Source organism: Motacilla alba, chromosome 2, assembly GCF_015832195.1.
Source record: "Motacilla alba alba isolate MOTALB_02 chromosome 2, Motacilla_alba_V1.0_pri, whole genome shotgun sequence".
In the NCBI taxonomy this organism is placed as follows: Eukaryota; Metazoa; Chordata; class Aves; order Passeriformes; family Motacillidae; genus Motacilla; species Motacilla alba.
The window spans coordinates 33,400,696-33,417,875 of record NC_052017.1 but is presented as its reverse complement, the minus strand read 5'-3'; the positions used below and the strand labels follow the sequence as shown (position 1 = coordinate 33,417,875).

The 17,180-nt window shown below is 47.7% G+C and overlaps 1 protein-coding gene across 2 annotated transcripts; it reads right to left on the bottom strand.

The window, feature by feature from the left end:
* Window positions 1–11,400: 11,400 nt before the first annotated feature.
* Window positions 11,401–15,681, bottom strand: EVX1 (even-skipped homeobox 1). Of its 2 annotated transcripts, none has more exons than XM_038128522.1 (3): window positions 15,146–15,681; window positions 13,369–13,619; window positions 11,401–12,639 (listed from the first exon to the last, which is right to left on the bottom strand). In XM_038128522.1, the coding sequence occupies exons 1-3, from the start codon at window positions 15,579–15,581 to the stop codon at window positions 12,109–12,111; spliced, it is 1,218 nt and encodes a 405-aa protein (XP_037984450.1). In that variant the 5' UTR covers window positions 15,582–15,681; the 3' UTR covers window positions 11,401–12,108. The 2 variants fall into 2 exon arrangements, with proteins under 2 accessions (XP_037984450.1, XP_037984451.1); XM_038128523.1 differs by having other exon boundaries at window positions 15,201–15,327.
* Window positions 15,682–17,180: the final 1,499 nt, after the last annotated feature.

Genomic DNA, 17,180 nt, shown 5'->3' with positions numbered 1-17,180 from the left:
GTAGTAGGGTGTATGGGTAGCACAGACAGAGAAGAGGAAAGTTTTATTAGTGAGAAGATAGTCATCAGCAGTAGCACCTGCTGGGAGTATAGTCATGTGAATAGTGAAAGGAAGGAGGGAATACCAACTTGGTAATTAAAACTTGCAACCAACTGGTCTCAAAATCGTATGGATTGATGTACTGACTAACAAAGACAGTAGTTAGTTTTTACTCACCAGGGTGCTGACAGGTGTGTGTCAAAAACTGCCAAATTAAACCCAAAAATGGGATGCTTTACCTCTTAAACATTTGTCTGCAATATCTAGACATAAAAATAATAGCATCTGGACCAACTCAGTTCAGCATGTGTGCAACTTTATCTCATGCAGCTAGCAATAAACCATCACTGATAATTTCTAAAACTCGTGGATAACTCCACATCTTGAAAGGCATTCTATCCAGTATGGAAAAAAAAATATTTTTTGGATCTTGTTATGATGTATTAATTTTTAGTCTGGAAACTGTTGGGCGGCTGAAGGCCGGAAATGCATTGCATATGAGAAATATCTGCATGGAGGGCAAGTTTCTGACTCCAGAACAGTCCTCAGAGAGAGTGAAATGAAGGCAAAAATCTGAAGTAAAAAATCACCATACAACATGCAGAGAGAGCTGTATTACGTAGCAACTAGCCTACATTACATGTTACAAAAGCCAGGAAACTGACAAGGGAATCTACAGACAACAGGAAAAATACAGGAGTAATATGCAGCAAAAGGGGTAAAAAGCAGTGAAAATTCTAAAGTATAGCAAAACCAAAGAAATCCTCTCAACAGTGTGGAGCTAATATTAGCTGGAAGTGCAAAATCAGTGTTTAAATATTCAAGAAGTTGAAGATCAGGGTAATGTCATTTTAACAAAAGAGGGAGATTAAGTACTTTTAACAATATTATTAACTAAAGAAGATATTAAACAAGGGTTACTGGGTTAGAGAAATAATCAGTGAGTTTGGAAATTCTTTAAAAAATAAAAGAAAATAACAGTGAAACACAAAATATGAATTTAACAACTTGCATTCCTCTCACAAATATGTCAATCAACATCGGTTTTATGGAAAAATATGTCTTGGCATTGCATGTATGATTTATTTTTTAATGAGATTATGGGGTTAGTTTATACATGTCTCCACCTAGGCTTCTATAAGGAATTTACCCCTAGACATTCTAATCTTAACACATTATATGTTATCCCTACAGTATCCTCAATCAGTAGGCACCAGCAACTATTTAAAGCAAGTTAAAAATGGGCTAATTGGAAGGGCACAAAAGAGTATCAGTGGTATAGACATCATCACGAAATGGGATTATAGCTAATGTGATTCTGCACAGACTGGGATGTTCAGCATTACTGGCTGTTGCCATCAGATGGTCAGAAATATGCACCTACCTAATGTTAATCAAATTTGTGTCAAAGATGCACTTGCCATATTGTGTATGTGGCACCTGCTTACCTACATAGCTACCACCATGTCTCTGGAAGACTATCAGATGGCCTTTATTTTATTATTAATCCCTTTTATTTTCCTCTAGTAAATCTGTTTCTCTGGGTATCAGGTCAGTCCTGCAGCTAAGGTGCATGAATGTCACAGAGAAATTTCAGCTGACAAAAAAAAAAGCTATTCTAAATATTGCAAAATACAAAATAAGATATTTAGGAACCCAGTCCTTACATACTGAGGAGCACATCCAAGAAGACAGAGGTGGAGAAAAGCAGTGTTATAGTGAAGAAATATGTGAACATGTAGACCTACGTCAGTGCTGCAGAACTGCATTTGGGCTACTGCAGTTCTTGCTTGCTTGGACAAGAAACAATAAATAGAAATAAAAAGACAGGCTCCTGGTGGAACAAATGCAAAATACCCTGATACTGTGTAGGTAGTTATGGCTTTCAGGCTTTGAAAGAGGAGGCTGTAAAAATGGTGACAGCGTAAGAGAAAGCCTCACTCAGAGCTCAGTAACTGAAGAAAGTGCCTCACACAAATTTCAGGTTTGCTTAGGTTGTCTGAGCAAAAATAGAGAGGTACTTTTCTACCATATGCAAACTTCTTTAATGGAAAATGCTGGATAATAAAAGTTCAGTATTGTAGCTGAGAAGAACAGAAGACTAAATTCCTGAACAATTTTTATCAGAAATAAAGAAACATGGAGGCTTTTTAATTTTTCTGGTCTATTCTGTTTGTTTTAACCAATGAGTCATGACAAACATATACTATCAAGATTCTCCATAAGCTGGTAAGTCAGGTCACATCAAGCACCTGTTTTGAATGTCAAATATATCATATTGCACTCAGTAAAAATTAACTGGAAGAAATTCATTAGTGTGTGATGTACAGATCAAACTTAGATTCCTCTAGATTTAACCTATAAGTTTATAAAGTGAAAGTCTAACAAGTCTAGGAAATAACTAATTGCACACTTACAGTATGATGATGTAACAGCAAATCGGATTTCTGCTGGTGTGCCAGATTACAGGAGACATCAAGTGTCCCTTGCTGGAGGGGTGGTTATGACAAACTGAAACGACATGCACACAGATGCTCTAATTTACAGCCGCTATTTCAAGGAAAGGCTGTTGTAAGAATTATGCTCCTGCATAAAACAGTGATTGGGACTATGAGGGTAGATGATTTTGCCCTTGGTGGAGTTCTATCCCATTGATATGTTGTTGCCATAGCACCATGAAGCCGTGCATTCCAGTGCAGAAGTGTCACTCTAATTGCATAGCGGGGCTTTGAGAAGTTTAAAGTCAGACCTTGGAATATCTTCCTTTTGGCTAAAGAGTGAGGCTGTCATTGAAGACAAAGTAAACACAAAAATTGGCCTTGGCTGTAGGAATTGCTTAAGATTCTGAACACACTAAAACTTCGTGATATGGCTGATCATCGCTCCAAATCTCTGGTGACTGACCCTTTGTGGTGTTAATTGCAATTTGGGTTTGGCTGGGGAATATTGATTTGGGGAATACCTTTTGAGACAATGTCAGGGAAATCAGCGCTGGGAGCCAGCACAGAGACTGCCAGCATCTCTGATTCCTGCATCTGGATCTGGAGAACCCACTGCAAACTCCCACCACTGAACATAGCTTTCTTTTTTTCTGTGGAAGAGTATCAGAAATGGAGGTCATGATGTCCTTTATCCTGTCTTGCACTATTATTTTACAAATGCTTGCACACAGCCCTTGAGATACAAGTGGCAACTGGAATATAATACTAAAAATCAGTAGATGAGTCAGACACATGGATAGTGACTGACTTAATGACATCAAAATAAAAGAATCATAATTAGTGATGCTACAGCTTTCTTTTTCTTGGAGGACCTGGTGTCACGATCTGATGTTAGATTAGATTAAATGGGGACACAGAGATGCAGGAATAGCTGTCTCCTTACCATCAACACATGATTCAGTTGCTCAATGCTTCAGTATAGCTCTTTTGTAAAAACCTGCCCGTGTGACCCGAATGACAGACAGGCTTGCAGGTGGGAAGCTGTGCCTGCCAAAGCAGGGGGAGGGGGGTATAAGGTCATGTAGCCTCTATTTTTTTGTACCTTGAGAGCCAGAGCTAATGGGCAGTAATGCACTGCTTGGGGCTGAGAGTGGCTCAAACATTCAAACTTGTCCATTTGCCTAAATCCATATCTCTGCTAAAACAAGAGCAGGTTTAGAATGTCATTCAGAGCCAAACCAGCACCGGTCAACAGGCTGAGTGCTCTCCTGCCTCCAGAATAGACCCCACTCCACATTTCAGGTGGCTGAAATCGGAGCATAAACATTGGCAAAGTCAGGAATTTCCCTCCCCCCCCCCCCCTTTCTTTTCCTTCTCTTTCCTACGTGATTTTTACTTCGATTTCAGTTGTGAGAAGAGGCAAGACTGTGCTACAACGCAGCTACTATACAGTAAATCAGATCTTTTGAGTTTGGATTAAATTTCACTTCAGGTCATTTATGGAAAATGATTTTGGAACCTATGACTCAGTGTCTCCGCGTTAGAGAAAACTTCCATCCCTGAAGTACACAGGCTTGAGTAAACGTTAGAATAATTGTAGGATAATTCCCAGGAGTAATTCATATTAATCGTGTGGATTTAGTAGTTGCTTTATTTGTTCTGAAACTCATCTTTGGTCCTGCACTGCCACAGAAGTAAGCAAACTTCTTCTGTGTAGGCAAAAATGGATTTTGGGACAAGTTAGGAACTTCAGAATTTGGTGCCAGGCAAGCAAGACAAAGAGAGTATAATGTTTATTTAATACAAATTTAGCAAGGTGAAATCAAGCTATTGAGAAAACTAGCTGACCAGTTGGGGTTTTTTCCCTTGAATAAGAAAAGGAGAGTACCCATCCCGGTGCAAAGCAAGGTCTCTGTAAGGAGTGGGGATGTGGGATTTTCAGGCTGTGGTTTTTGGTGGCAGTGCATGACCCACATACACATAGCTTCTGGGGACTGTACATAAAAGATGCTTCTAATGTAACCCTGTGTTGCTGCTTGGGAAGAATGTGATGGAATGACAATATTTTAACACTGAAAACACAGCTCCAGAAGAGCAAGTAAAATAGTTCAGCTTACAAATATCGATCAAAGATGCTTTCTTGTAAAAATTCTGGTGGCTTAGTTTTGAGGTGTACCCGGGTACTAGGGATTGATGTCTCCCGAAACAGCCTCGAACTGCTTGCCTTCCCCAGAGACGCCTCTGCTAACAGCGAGTTTGAGAAGTCAGCATCCTTTCCGTTCTGCCAAATTGATTTCCTTATTAATCAAAAAATCTCATCTTCCTCTGCCTTGAGGTGATTTTTTTTCCTTAAAACGCTTTATGACTACCCGAAGAAAAAGAAAAAATGGAAAGAAAAAAAATAAAAGGAGAATAAAATAGAAGAAAAGCAGAATTACTTCAAGGTGAGCTTCCAGTGACTTCTTGCTTCTTTTGACGGCTCTTGTCAACTGCGAACTTTCCCTCCTGTCTCTCTCTCTCTTCGAGCACCTTCTGATCTCAGAAATGTATTTTATTCATTTGATGAATGAAGCCATCAATTTTTCTTTCGAACAAGCATTTTTGATTTAGAATAAATTGGCTAAGCGTTTTCCTCCCTGTTGGAGTGTTTGCTTTGTTTCCTCCTCCTCTTCCCCCAAGGTAAATCTAGACGGCTGTAACGGCCTCTATATATACAATGGGTGTCATTCAAATAAGACGTTTTATCAAGCGTCTTTAAATCTGCAGTCAGCCTCATTTAACCTCTAAAATTACGCTTAACAGGCGACCTTCATTAGCCAAATTGGAAGGAACGTGCGGTATGTGTTAAGCAGCGTCGTTTCCACGCTGGTGACCCCCCCTCCGCAGCTGGCGGGGAGGGGGGCGTCAGTCGCCGTGGTCGGGATAAATGTGGGAGCAGCTACACCCTACGTCCCTCCCTGCCTGGGCACAAGGGTGTCCGTGGGCACGGAGCTTCCCGGGGCGATTTGCAAGCAGTTGGCCTCGGGTTCGCTCGGTCGTTTCCCCGCTGCTTCTCGGAGGGAGAGGGATACAGGATTCCTACCGCCCGGCCGCATTATTTATCTGTTACCTTGCGAGCGGGCAGAGCTTGCCGAGAGCTCTCGCCGCCTCAGCTCCCGGGTTGCTTGTCCCAGAGGACACCAATTAAAGGCACTAATTGGACAGCGATACATCAAAGTCTGTCGCCGAGACCGGCTCCTTGGAGCTCTGGGGGTCCTGTAGGCAGGCTTTTGTTTTAGGCACTGCTCCAGCTTCCCGTGTCGGGCTGCGCACCCGCACCACTCCTCTGGCCCGCTCTGCTGCCCGAAACCCTCGCGTTTCCCCAGCCCCACGCTGCCCTTTACAGTGCAAAAAAAAGCCTGTGTTGGTGCGGGGCTCCCGGCTCACTGGGAGGACGTCTCACCTCGTGTTGACCCACCTGCTCTGAGCCTCGCACACTCCCACCCATGAAACCCACCCCTCTCTGCGGTCAGACTGCGTGAGACAGTCCCCAGCAGTGAGACAGGGCCGGAGGACCCGCGCTGGCCAGCGCTCCTCGGAGCTCCCACCTTCAGGATCCCTTGGACAGAGGACGTGGGGCAGGGTCCTACCCCTGCCATACCCCAAGTTTTCCCTTCGCACTGTATTCCCGGTGCGCTGGGGTAAGACCCTTTGGGGCAGCAGGGGTTTTTCCGAGCCCAAGATCACCCCTCGAGTGTGGGCAGGAGCCTGCAAGAGTCCCAGACAGGGTTTCAGTGTCAGGGGGGCTCCAGGTACATGGGAGGTGTTTGGAGAAAGGATGAGAAGCGGGAGGATGCAGTTATATACCGGGACCCTGACAAACAAGTCTGGTCTCTTCCTTGCTTTCCAACTCTTTTTTCGAGAAATGAAACAATTCTCCCTGTTTCGAAAGTGTTTTATTTCAACTTTTGTAGAGCCTTTATTAACCCTGAGTTATTCGGGACCTCGGGTTTTCCCAGGTGAGGCTGCTCCTAGCCCTAAAGAAAGAGCCGGCGCTTCCAGGAGTGATGCAGTGATCCTTTGCCGGCTTCATCCCGAGCCGGACGAGCACCGCGCCAGAGGGAGGCTGGTTGTGTGCGGGGCTGGGCCGGGGCATTCGCAGGGCTCGGCCTGAAGCAGGGCTGCTGGTACACATCTATTTCTATATCTCGATCGGAGCCAGCCAGAGCCAGAAAATGACAGGTCTCCCCGCAGGAGAGCTTGGCATCCCCGGGCAGAGCAGCGGCGCGGTTTGCTTCTTGCGTGATTAAAAGCTGCTTTTTAACGTGTCCTTTCTGCGGCCATCGCCCTCAGGAGCCAAGCACGGCCCCGCAGAGACTAGACTGGGTGGCCCACGAAGGAGCGCGGGTGGTTGTGCTGAAGAGCATAGGAGCCGACAGGGCAGGGATGGAGTTTGGTGATGGTCCCTTTTATCCCTCACCTGCAGCTCCGTTCCTTTGCTCAGGCCGGGGAGGATGTGTGGGAGAGCGAGGAAGTGTTTGATGGTTTACTGCCCGCGGAGGCATTCGTTTTTCATTTTGCAAACTCTTCTCTTTAAGTAATTGTTCCTGTTAAAAGTGTATACCTTTCACTGGGCTTCACCGCGCTATAAATAATCTCGATGAAGATGCAAGGATATGACTTTCACAAGATTGGACAATTGATTAAATCTGTGACCTGCAATTGCGAATAATCTTGGAAGGCTATTTAAACAGATGAAGGCCTAAATTGTCTTGCTTGTATCTGAATTAATTTCTCATTCATCATCATTATGGAGTGATTGGTTCTATTCAGGCTTTGCAGCCTGCTGGAACGAAACTGGATTTAAATGAGACTGTAACACAATTTAAATGCTCCCCAGATTTAACGAGGCCAATCGAGCAGCTGCAATAAACACAAATATTTTTCTAAACAGCCTTGTTTTAAATAATTACTTAATACTTTCATGTGATGTTCTTAAGTGGTAATTTCTGTCTCTGAAGTCCCAGGCACTTCTTTGCAGAGAGGGCAGCAGGGAAAATCACTTCATGTGTTTGCTCTGCATGTATACGTGCATGAAATACACCGATTGAAATTCATTAAAGTGAGGTTTGTAAATATTAGTGTAAACCTGGACTATATTCTTGGTCGTAGATACACTCAGTGTAGGTGATTAAAAAAAAAAAAAAAAAAAAAAAAGTGGGAGCAAACGGCGAATTGGAGGCCAGAGGTTGTGATCTATTTGTTTTCTTGGTAGAAGATCTTGAACTAGTTATTTCTTCTTCCTCCTACCTGAGAGAGAGAGAAGAAAAACTTCCTAAAACAGGGACCGGTGTTCCGGCGGGGATCTACCCTAACCTATTGTAACCGCATCCCTGCCGCAGTACCAGCTCTCCAGGTCAGGACGGGACTCTCTCGCCTCACAGAAGGAGAAGCGAGAAGATCTGAATGAAGCAGGCAACATGTAAGGGGTTCCGGGTAGAAGGATGAAGCAAAAAGCGCGTGGGGCTGGTTTCTCTCCCCTTTACATCCACCCGGGAACCTGATGCGCCTAAATGAAGCCGTTTGTGTTAAACAGACTTCAGCTCATCCTGACGTGGGCTTTTCACCCCAGGGTGACACTATTGTGAGAGGCAGGACAGCGAGCCTTGGGGTGACATATGGTGGAGGGTGTTTTCAGGGGCTAAACTCGGTAGTAAAATAAAGTAGTCAGGCGAGCGGGAGAATAATAGAAAACAAAAGGATCTTTCAGATAGACAAGCCAAAAAGCTAAAGGAGCCGCATGCTTTTCTGCAGGTGCTGGCAAATGACCGAACAACCCAGCAGAAAACGTGAAATATGGAGAGACGATTTGCCAATGATTTAGGCGCTGAAGTAAAGCATAGTGCTGGGAAAGCAGGTCCGATCCAGTTTAATCATACAACCTTAATAAAAACATATAGTCTGAGACGGGAAAGTAAGCGTCAATCTCGTTGCTATTTCACTTAATGGTACATGAGGTGACAGATAAAACACAACAAAGATGGGTTGAGTGATTTGATAGTAAAGGACCAATTTAATGCGCGAGTTACAGCGCTGCTCCCCGGGATCGTTTAGGCTTAACCCGTTCTCTAGAGCTCATCTTCTTCCTCTTCTGGTCCTTTTTTTATTAGTAGTATTATTATTCAGTTGTTTAAAATGAGCATTATCCCAAACATATGCAGTGCAATCAGCTCGGTCACACTTACAAGAACACGCTTTAATAAGGCAATCAATCAAACGCTAACAAGGCGCGGGGGGTGGGAGGGACCGCCTTTAGGAGCTGAATTTGGCTGGCCAGGGAGCTAACCCGATGTAGCACATGGGGTACCCTGAAGAAAACTCCACTCCCGCTGGTGACAAGGGGCCAGGTGCCCATCGCCGGCTCCCCCGGGGCCTCACCCCAGTTCCTCGAAGGGTCTCATCCGCGACCGGGGCGAGGCCATGGAAACCTGCCTGCCAGGTGCCAGTGGCTCGGGGCCAAAGGCAGGACCTGCTGCCGGCTGGGTGCCCTGTGTGTGCCCTCGCCGCCGCCAATGCCCCACGCGTGCCCGGAGCCAACGCCCCACGTGGGGCCGCGGACACCACCACCGGCGGCGAAGGTGTTAACGGCATCGGCCCCACGCAGCAAATGGAAAATTTCATTATGAAGTAATGAGTAATTCCTCCCACTGAGATGTATTGTTATATCTTCCACTTCAATTTAGGAGCACAGCGGCTCAATTACCTAGAAAATACAGTCAATTAAAGGCTGCTGATTGGACACGAGGACGGATCATCGATCTTGTACTTTCCAATATCGCTCCAGACACCTCATTTTCCCTCCCCTATTAACTGAAAATACTCTTGGCATTACCGCGACCCGCAGCCTATTTACCTGTCGCAGGCAATCTCTGCCCTGTGACCGAGCCGCGGAGAAATTCATAGCCACCCTTTGCCGCACCATCCTCCGAGAGCGGCCGATCGGGAGCGCGGCTCCGCAGCCGCGGGGAGAGCGGGCACCGCGCCGGCTGCGGGCGCTCCCTGTCCCTGCTCCCCGCTTTGCTGAGGGGGGATGTCACGGTCACGGGTGGAAGTGGTAATCAGAGGCTTAAATGTTCTTCTTCTCTCACACGCTCCTACATATATAAAATATACGTATTTGTGCGCCAGCCGATGGCATTTTCTGAACTGGTCGTTCTGCAAGAGCGAACTGCAGCCGCGATCGCAGCAGCAGCCTCGGCCGGGTCTTGGCCTGCGCTCTCGGCCCAGCAGGTGCCTGTGCCTCGCCCAGGAATGAGAGGTCGTGGGCTATGTGAGAGACCCCGTTTTTGGTGGATAGTTCTCATCTGCTGTCCCACCCCTCCCCCGACCTCTTCAGCGCTCCCTTCTCCCGGGGTTGCTGGGGGAATGATATCAAGCACTGGCTCCGCAGCCCCTATTTTATCAGACTGGTTCTTCTGTCTGCTAAAAGACAAAGTAAAAGAGGGGGAAAGGCTTGCAAAGCTCGGATGTTGTTCGGCTCTCCCCTTGGAAGTTGTTTACAATTGTTATTTCCGGGGCGGGGGGGACAGGGAGGGAGAATCTATTTGTGAGTGTCCAAAAAGGGCCATTGCTTTCCATGTCCATGAGGAAATCTCATTTACAAAGGGTGGAATGATCTGGCGTTAATGATTTAAAGATTGTGACTTTGGATGGGGTTTTTAAAAGCTGTAATAAACAATATTTTTATTGGAAAAAAAATATATCTTGGCACGCCCGTGTCTCTTCCCTGCTCTCCATCCGCTATAGGGAAAAGCTGCTATGCACTCCCTCTCCTAAAGACAAAAAGTCTCCGGTGTGGCAGTAAACCAGAGGCTTCTGAGCAATTTAGTACAAAGTAGATACAGAGGTGTCAACAAGTCTTTGTTCTGTCCAGCATTTATTTTCCTGCTTGTTGAACTGTAACTATTAGAAACTGCACGGTGAAATTCGTCTTAAGCAACATTTGAACCTTCTTTTTTTCTTTTCTTTTTTTTCTTTTTTTTTTTTTTTTTTTTAACAAGCACGACAACAATATGGGTGAGAGGATGTTAAAACGTGTCGTTATTGTCGGTTTTGGTGTTCTTATTTTTGTTGCTATTAAGTTTTATTCCGACATGGCAACAAATTATGGCAGTGTATTTTTTGAGGCTATTTCAAAACACAATTAAATAAATAATGTCGGTTTTGGGAGAAACCACTATCCAGCTCCGCGCCCGTGTTTTTTTGGTGGCTTTGTTTGTTTGTTTGTTTTTTAATTTAGGGTTACAGAAATCCAAGCAAAAGCAATTATGTTACCTTCTTCCGAAATACCTTCTGGATAGGAGACGGGTGGGTGACTTTGTGAAAGAAACACTCTTTAAGAAGGAAGAGTGATCAGTGTGAAGGACACACACAAATGCGAAGATCGGGGATGGAGAAAGAAACACAAAACCCGACTAATGAAATAATTACTTTAAAAATAAAATTTAAAAAATATTAAAGAGAAGACACCGCAAGGAAAAGGCAATGAGAGAACTGAAGGCTGAAGTACAAAAGAAGGGAAATCGCCTTTGCTCCAATTTACAGATTGGTGATTGTCTGAAGGAGTTCTGCTCCCTGTCACCTCTAATCTCTTCCCTTGGCGGCTTGTTAGCGTTTGGCACGGGGTCTTTGCTAGCAGAGCATTGTACATTCGATATTCAAAAACCCTCTTTACATATACATCACTTGCTAATTTCGTCGGTGTGTGCACATTTCAGCGACTGATAATAGGACATTGTTATTTAAAGGACAAATAGCTCTGACCCATAAAGAGGCAGGAGCTCGTATTTTTCCCCTGCCAGTTCCAGTCTGCCTCTTAAAAATAAAAGTTGGAATGAAAGAGGAAATGAAATGCTGGATTTCTGCTCACAACGAAGGACGAGACAAGGGAGGGTAAAGAATGCAATTAAATTACAAAAGTAATGTACAGAATGACAGGTTTTCTTTATGGAAAAGCATTGTTATTTTCCATAGAGACAACTGGATAATACTGCCGAGTTGCAAACCGGAAACCTTTTGGGGTTTGTTTTTGTTGTTTGCCTGTAGTTTTTATTTTCTGAACACTGAGGGGTTACATCTTTGCTTTCTTCATGCGCACAAGCCATTTCTTTATCAAGATAGTGTTTCTTTCAAGTATTTCAGATTTTCCTTCTCCGTCTCATAGATCTGTGCATAAGGTTTGTTGTGATCCGTGGAACCCCCAGCCCTTGGGAAGAAGTCTATCCACGGAAAAGAAAGTCCCATCACATTTCTATAGGTGGCTGGCTGGACCATATTTCATTCGAGTTGATTTTCTTCCTCCTTCGTGCCTAAATTCCTTCTCAGAGATAAATCACTAGTAATTTCTTTCTTTCTTCTTTCTTTTATTTTCCCCCCTTGGAATGTAAATCCTTTTAAGACTGAGCTATTTTTAGTCTCTTTTCTTCTTCTTTTTTTCTTTTTTTTTTCTTTTTTCTTTTTTTATTTTTTTTTTCTGTGTGTGTCCGCGGCTGAGGAGAGAACACGATTAAATAAACATGGGCTGTAGGTACATTAACTCGAAGAGGAGTCCGAGAAAGGGATGAGTATTTAATAACCCTGAGACAAAGGTTTATCTCGTTAAAGGTACTTCTTCTCTCTGGTCCATGGAAACTGAGGTGGCTTTGCTCAGCACAGAGGGCGTGAAAGTGAGAAAGGAGTCAGTCCTGGTTGTGGCCGAGCAGGTAAAGTCTGATCCGGAGGGTCTCTGCGCCAGCCCGTTGGACTGGCCGCTGTGGCATGCCAGGCAGGAGCAAGGGCTGCCCCCGGCGCTGCTGAGTCCATGGGTTGGGGCAGGGTAGAGAGAGGGATGTCTGAAGGCGCACAGCAGTTCTGGTCTCGGGTACGGGTGGGAGAGGACCCTGAAGGTGTCCAGAGGCCTCAGGGGGGTACTGAAGGGGGTGGCGGCAGAGGCCGATGTGGCGCCGATGCCCATGTGGGAGTAGTAGGGCAGGGGCAGGTGGGACGGGAATGGGTACGGCAGGTTCCCGGTGGCTGCCGCGTGGCTCATCATGTACGTATAAAACGCCGGGTCGGCCGGGTGAGGCCAGGTCATGGCCAGGCGCTGCCGCTTGTCCTTCATCCTGCGGTTCTGGAACCAAACCTGCGGACAGAGGAGAGGCGATAGCCGTCACCCGCCGCCGCCGCTCTCCGCCTGGCCGCCGGCCCCGGCCCTACTCCCAGGGCGGTGCGGCGGACGTGGGTCTGCCGGAGAGCGGAGACCGGCGCCAGCTTTCCCTCCTGGAGGGACTTGTCATCACGTACAGAGGGATCAGTTAAGCCCCTATAAAAATCTACAGGGAGACCCAGAGGAGCAGCCCTTTCAGGGTGCATGTTTTCCTTTTTGCTTGTTAGGGCTTGTCCTGCTGCCCCTCACCCCCCCGCCGCCCCTGGGTTCCGGCCAGCCGGGCGGCTCGACCTCATTGCTGCCCTTTCGCATCCAGAACTACCTGGGACTGTTGCTATGGGGTTTATTTTCATGTGCAAATGTTTTGCAAAAGGCGAAGCAAAGCGAGATCGAAACAAGATCTGCTACTGGCTCGCTCTTCCCTCCCCCAAGAGCTGAGCGAGATTTGAACTGAACAGAAGGGAGGATTAAAAATAATCTGCTAGGGAGAGGGCAGATTAGCGGGGCTGGCCGGGATGGCTCCGGGAGCCGTGTCCCATCTCCCGCATTGCTGCAGGGTGCGGGCAGGGCCAGGAAAGGGGCGGGGGGCGGGGGGAGCTGAGAGGGAGGGTTATGCTGGCGAAGCGCTTTCCCGAGTTTTGCAAGGAAGTTTGGCCATACAGATTTATATCGTGCTAATTGGAAACATGTCCGAGCTGCGTATACCTTGATGGTGGTTTCTGGCAGATTTAGAGCAGCCGCCAGCTCACATCTCCGGGGCCTGGACACGTAATTCTCCCGGTAAAACTCCTTCTCCAGCCGGGCGATCTGCTCGCGGGTGAAGGCGGTGCGGTAGCGGCGCATCTGGTCGCTGGCGCTGCAGGCCAGCGAGCCCTGGGAGCCGCCGCTGCCTCCGCTGCCCTTGGGGTGATCCCCCCCGCCGCTGGGGCTGCCGGCCAACGCCTCGGAGCACGGCCCTGCGTGGGGAGCCCGGAGCAACGACACACGCTCGGAGGCGGGCGGGCACGAAGGGATGCTCGCCGTCCGCCCCCCCAGCGAACCCACTTCGGCCCCCCATTCCACCCCATTTCGCGTTTCCGTGCCTGGCCCGGTGTATTGAGGGTATTGGGGGACTGACATCCAAGAAGGACTGGGGAGGAGGGCAGCGAGAAAGGGGATGAAACAACCGCCTGAGGGTTTGAGAGGGGTTTATTCACTCTGGCTGGAAGGTTACCTGTCCCCCGCCCTCCCTGACACACACCCCCCGCCATGGCGGTGTCTGCTCGCTGAGCCTCCCGCTCGCTTTCCGCACCGGGAAACCGGAGCGCCGCAGCATCCCCCGACCCTGAGCGCCTGGAAAAGGCAGGTGTGCCCGCCATCCATGTAGCACGGCTCCGCTGCTCCTTCCTCCAGGCCAGCGAGGACTCAGGAGTGGAGCAGCCAGCAGACAGGGACTGTTCTCTCTGAGGGGAAGGTGAGGCCTTAGGGATCTCCGCTCAGCCTCCAAAGAACAGGACGGGATGTTTTCAACGAGCCTCTAAGGGACGAGGGAGGACAGACAGCGCTCTCTACGCTTCCCGGCTTCTTGAAGTGATTGAGGAACGGGGAGGGGGGAGAAGTGGGTTGTTGTCAGGGTAGGGACGTCTTTGCCGGGCCGGGAAGGTGGGAATAGGGAATTGGGAGTGGGGGCAGGGGGAAAAGGGGCCTGTCCGCTGCCTTTGCTTTCAAATGCAACTCTCCCTCATTGTGCCCGAGACCAAAGGCAATTAATTCATTGGGACCATTTCCGAGCTGGCGCCACCGAGACATAGAAGTGACAAGGTAATTTGGACCTCTCCTTTTTTGTTTTTTTTTTCTTTTTTTTTTCTTTTTTTTTTTTTTTTTTAACCCAACGTGCAAACAAGGCCCTCACTACCGCACTTGGGGCTGGCATGAGTCGGCGAGAGATTTTACAGTCTTTACGGGCGCTTCCGCACTCGCCCGGGCACATTTCACCCTGCAAAACCACAAACAGCTCTTGGCCAGAAAACCCGTTTGATCTTACCCACACACACACACACACAAAAAAAACCCCGCCGGTGTGGAGGATCGTAAGGGATTTCCTGAAGTATGCACTGTCTAGGCGATGGGGAAGAATAAAATAAAATAGAGCAGATTGAAGAGAGGAGCGCGTGGTTGTCCTGGCCAAAAAGATCCTACGGGACAAGCCGCAGACCTGACGCATCCACGATGGGAAGCCTGGCTCCCTGGCTCCCCTCCAGGGACGCGGGGGCTGCCCGGTGTCGTGTCCTCTGACTCCCAAACAAGTCTCCCGGTGGCAGGGAGGTGAGCAATCAGTCAGGAAAGGGATCACACGCACGCAGACACACACACACCCGATTTCGTTGCCCCTCGCTCAGCTGGCGAGGGGAAAATCCCCTCCGGCAGTCCCCCCGCCCCACCAGTGCTGCCACCCAGCCCCGGAGCGGACGTGGGGCTGGAGGCATGGGAAGGAGTTGGGTACCTTTGCTGTGCTGGTACTCGGCGCTCCCCGTGGCGCAGTCCGGGGTGCAGCTCACCTCGATTTCCTCATAGAAATCCGACTCGGTGTCCGAGCTGCTCTGCTGCCCTTTGCTGGAGGGGAGCTCCGGGACGGGGGGCTGCTGTCCGGCCGAAAGCAGTGCTGCCGCCGCCGAGCTTCTCTCCGGCACCGTCCCTGTCCCTGGCAGCACCTCCACCTCCTCTTCGTCTTCTCCTCCGCCACCTCCTCCTCCTCCTCCTCTCTCCCGGGACGACAAGGGGCCAGGTCTGGGGCTGATGCAGTTCCGATGGATCATCTTCTCCTGCGGCTCCGCAGCGGGGCTCCCCACTGCTTCGGACAAATTAGGCACCCTCTTGCCAACTAGAGCGCCAAGAGTAGTCCCCTCCAGAAACATCACCATCTCCTTCCTGGTTTCCATTGTGGCTTTGCTTAAGGGAGGGGAGAAAAAAAAATCCAGATCTCTTCCCCCCCCTCCCTCCTGCTCCCGCCCCAGCCTTGTACAAACCCAGCAACCCTCTCCTGCCAATGCAGAGGAGCCAGCGGTGAGATAGGGTGACCTTGTGATGCGAGCGCTCCACTCTGCTATGCTGCTCTGGGAGGGATCACCATTGCCCTCTTCTTTCTAAGCTGTCATCCTCAATGGTGCAGTCGTCATTACAGTACCACCGGTGACGCCACACATTGATTGCCAGTGGATAAATAGAAACGTCTGCCATGGGGAAGATGAAAGGAAGAGCCGGAGCGAATGGGCTAAATGCGTGATGCACCAGGTGTAGGAGCCTGAGATGGAGAGGAAAGTGTGAAAAAGAGATGCATATGGAGCTGCAAGGATGTTGTAACATGCGGAGAGAGTTCCGCGGGGGGAAGCCTTGCCTGACAATTAAATAGCCCTTTGACTGCTTTAAGCCACAACCTTGATGTAGAATTGAGGCGAAGATCCTTAGCTGCATCCTGGAAGTGAGAAGATACGTACTCAAGCCTCTTCCTTGGATGCATTATTTATTGCTGGCAATCAGCTTCCGCCTAACTGCATATATAAGGCTTCTAAGAATCCTTTGCAAACTTGAGGATAAAGAAATGCGCTGCTGACATTTGAATGTAAAAATAGCTTTGATTTCTTGCTCTGGGTCAATATCGGTTCCTATCGGTATAATTGTCATTGTTTTCTGTTTACTGGGATTAAAATGTTAGTTTACCATTTGGAAATGCGGTTATGTATTTATTGTTTTTTACATATGAAAAGATACAACTACTTCATTTGTAACTGTACTTATTCCGGCTATCTGCCGTTTATCGTTGTTCTTATTTTTTTCCTTTGCTTTTCCCATGTTTCCATGATCCTTGAGCTTTTATCAGGGTTTTATGTCTCCCTTCCTTTCTTCTTTTTTAACTATTTTTTTTCATAAATTATTATCTACTTTCAGTGCGGGGGAGGGGGGGGGGGGGGGTGGGGAGGGGATGGAAGAAGAAGGTCTGCCAAGAGTAATTCAGGCTCAGAAAAATGCAAGTTACCAAGGCCAGAGCTTATGCTAGCTAGCAGATGTTGTTGAAACAGACATGACAAGGGCAACAATTTGGACAGCACTTGTCTGAAAATAAGGGACCTTGTGCCATAAATACAGTGGCACGTGTAATCTTTTTGGCGTGTTATGATATTTCTAATGAATGCGGTAAGGATCTCATCTTTAGTTAACATTGCCTCACGTGTAATGTCAAGTCATTTTTCGCCATCAGTCGTAACTAGGTTGTTCTAATTTTTTTTTCTCGGAGTGTTATTGGCTAGCCAGGGTACAGAAAACATTCAACCAATTGCAATCCCAACCCGGTAAGGAATTTACTGGCATATCTGAGGTGACGTCGCTCCGGTGGGAAACAGGCAGCGCAATAGGAAACATGCTGTGATTTTCCGTCTAGCCCTGCGAGCAGGATGCAGAGAGACAAACAAACAAACAAGCGAACAAGATTCCCGGTCTGCTGGATGCATGGATTAAGGAATGGTCCTAGCAATAAGCATACT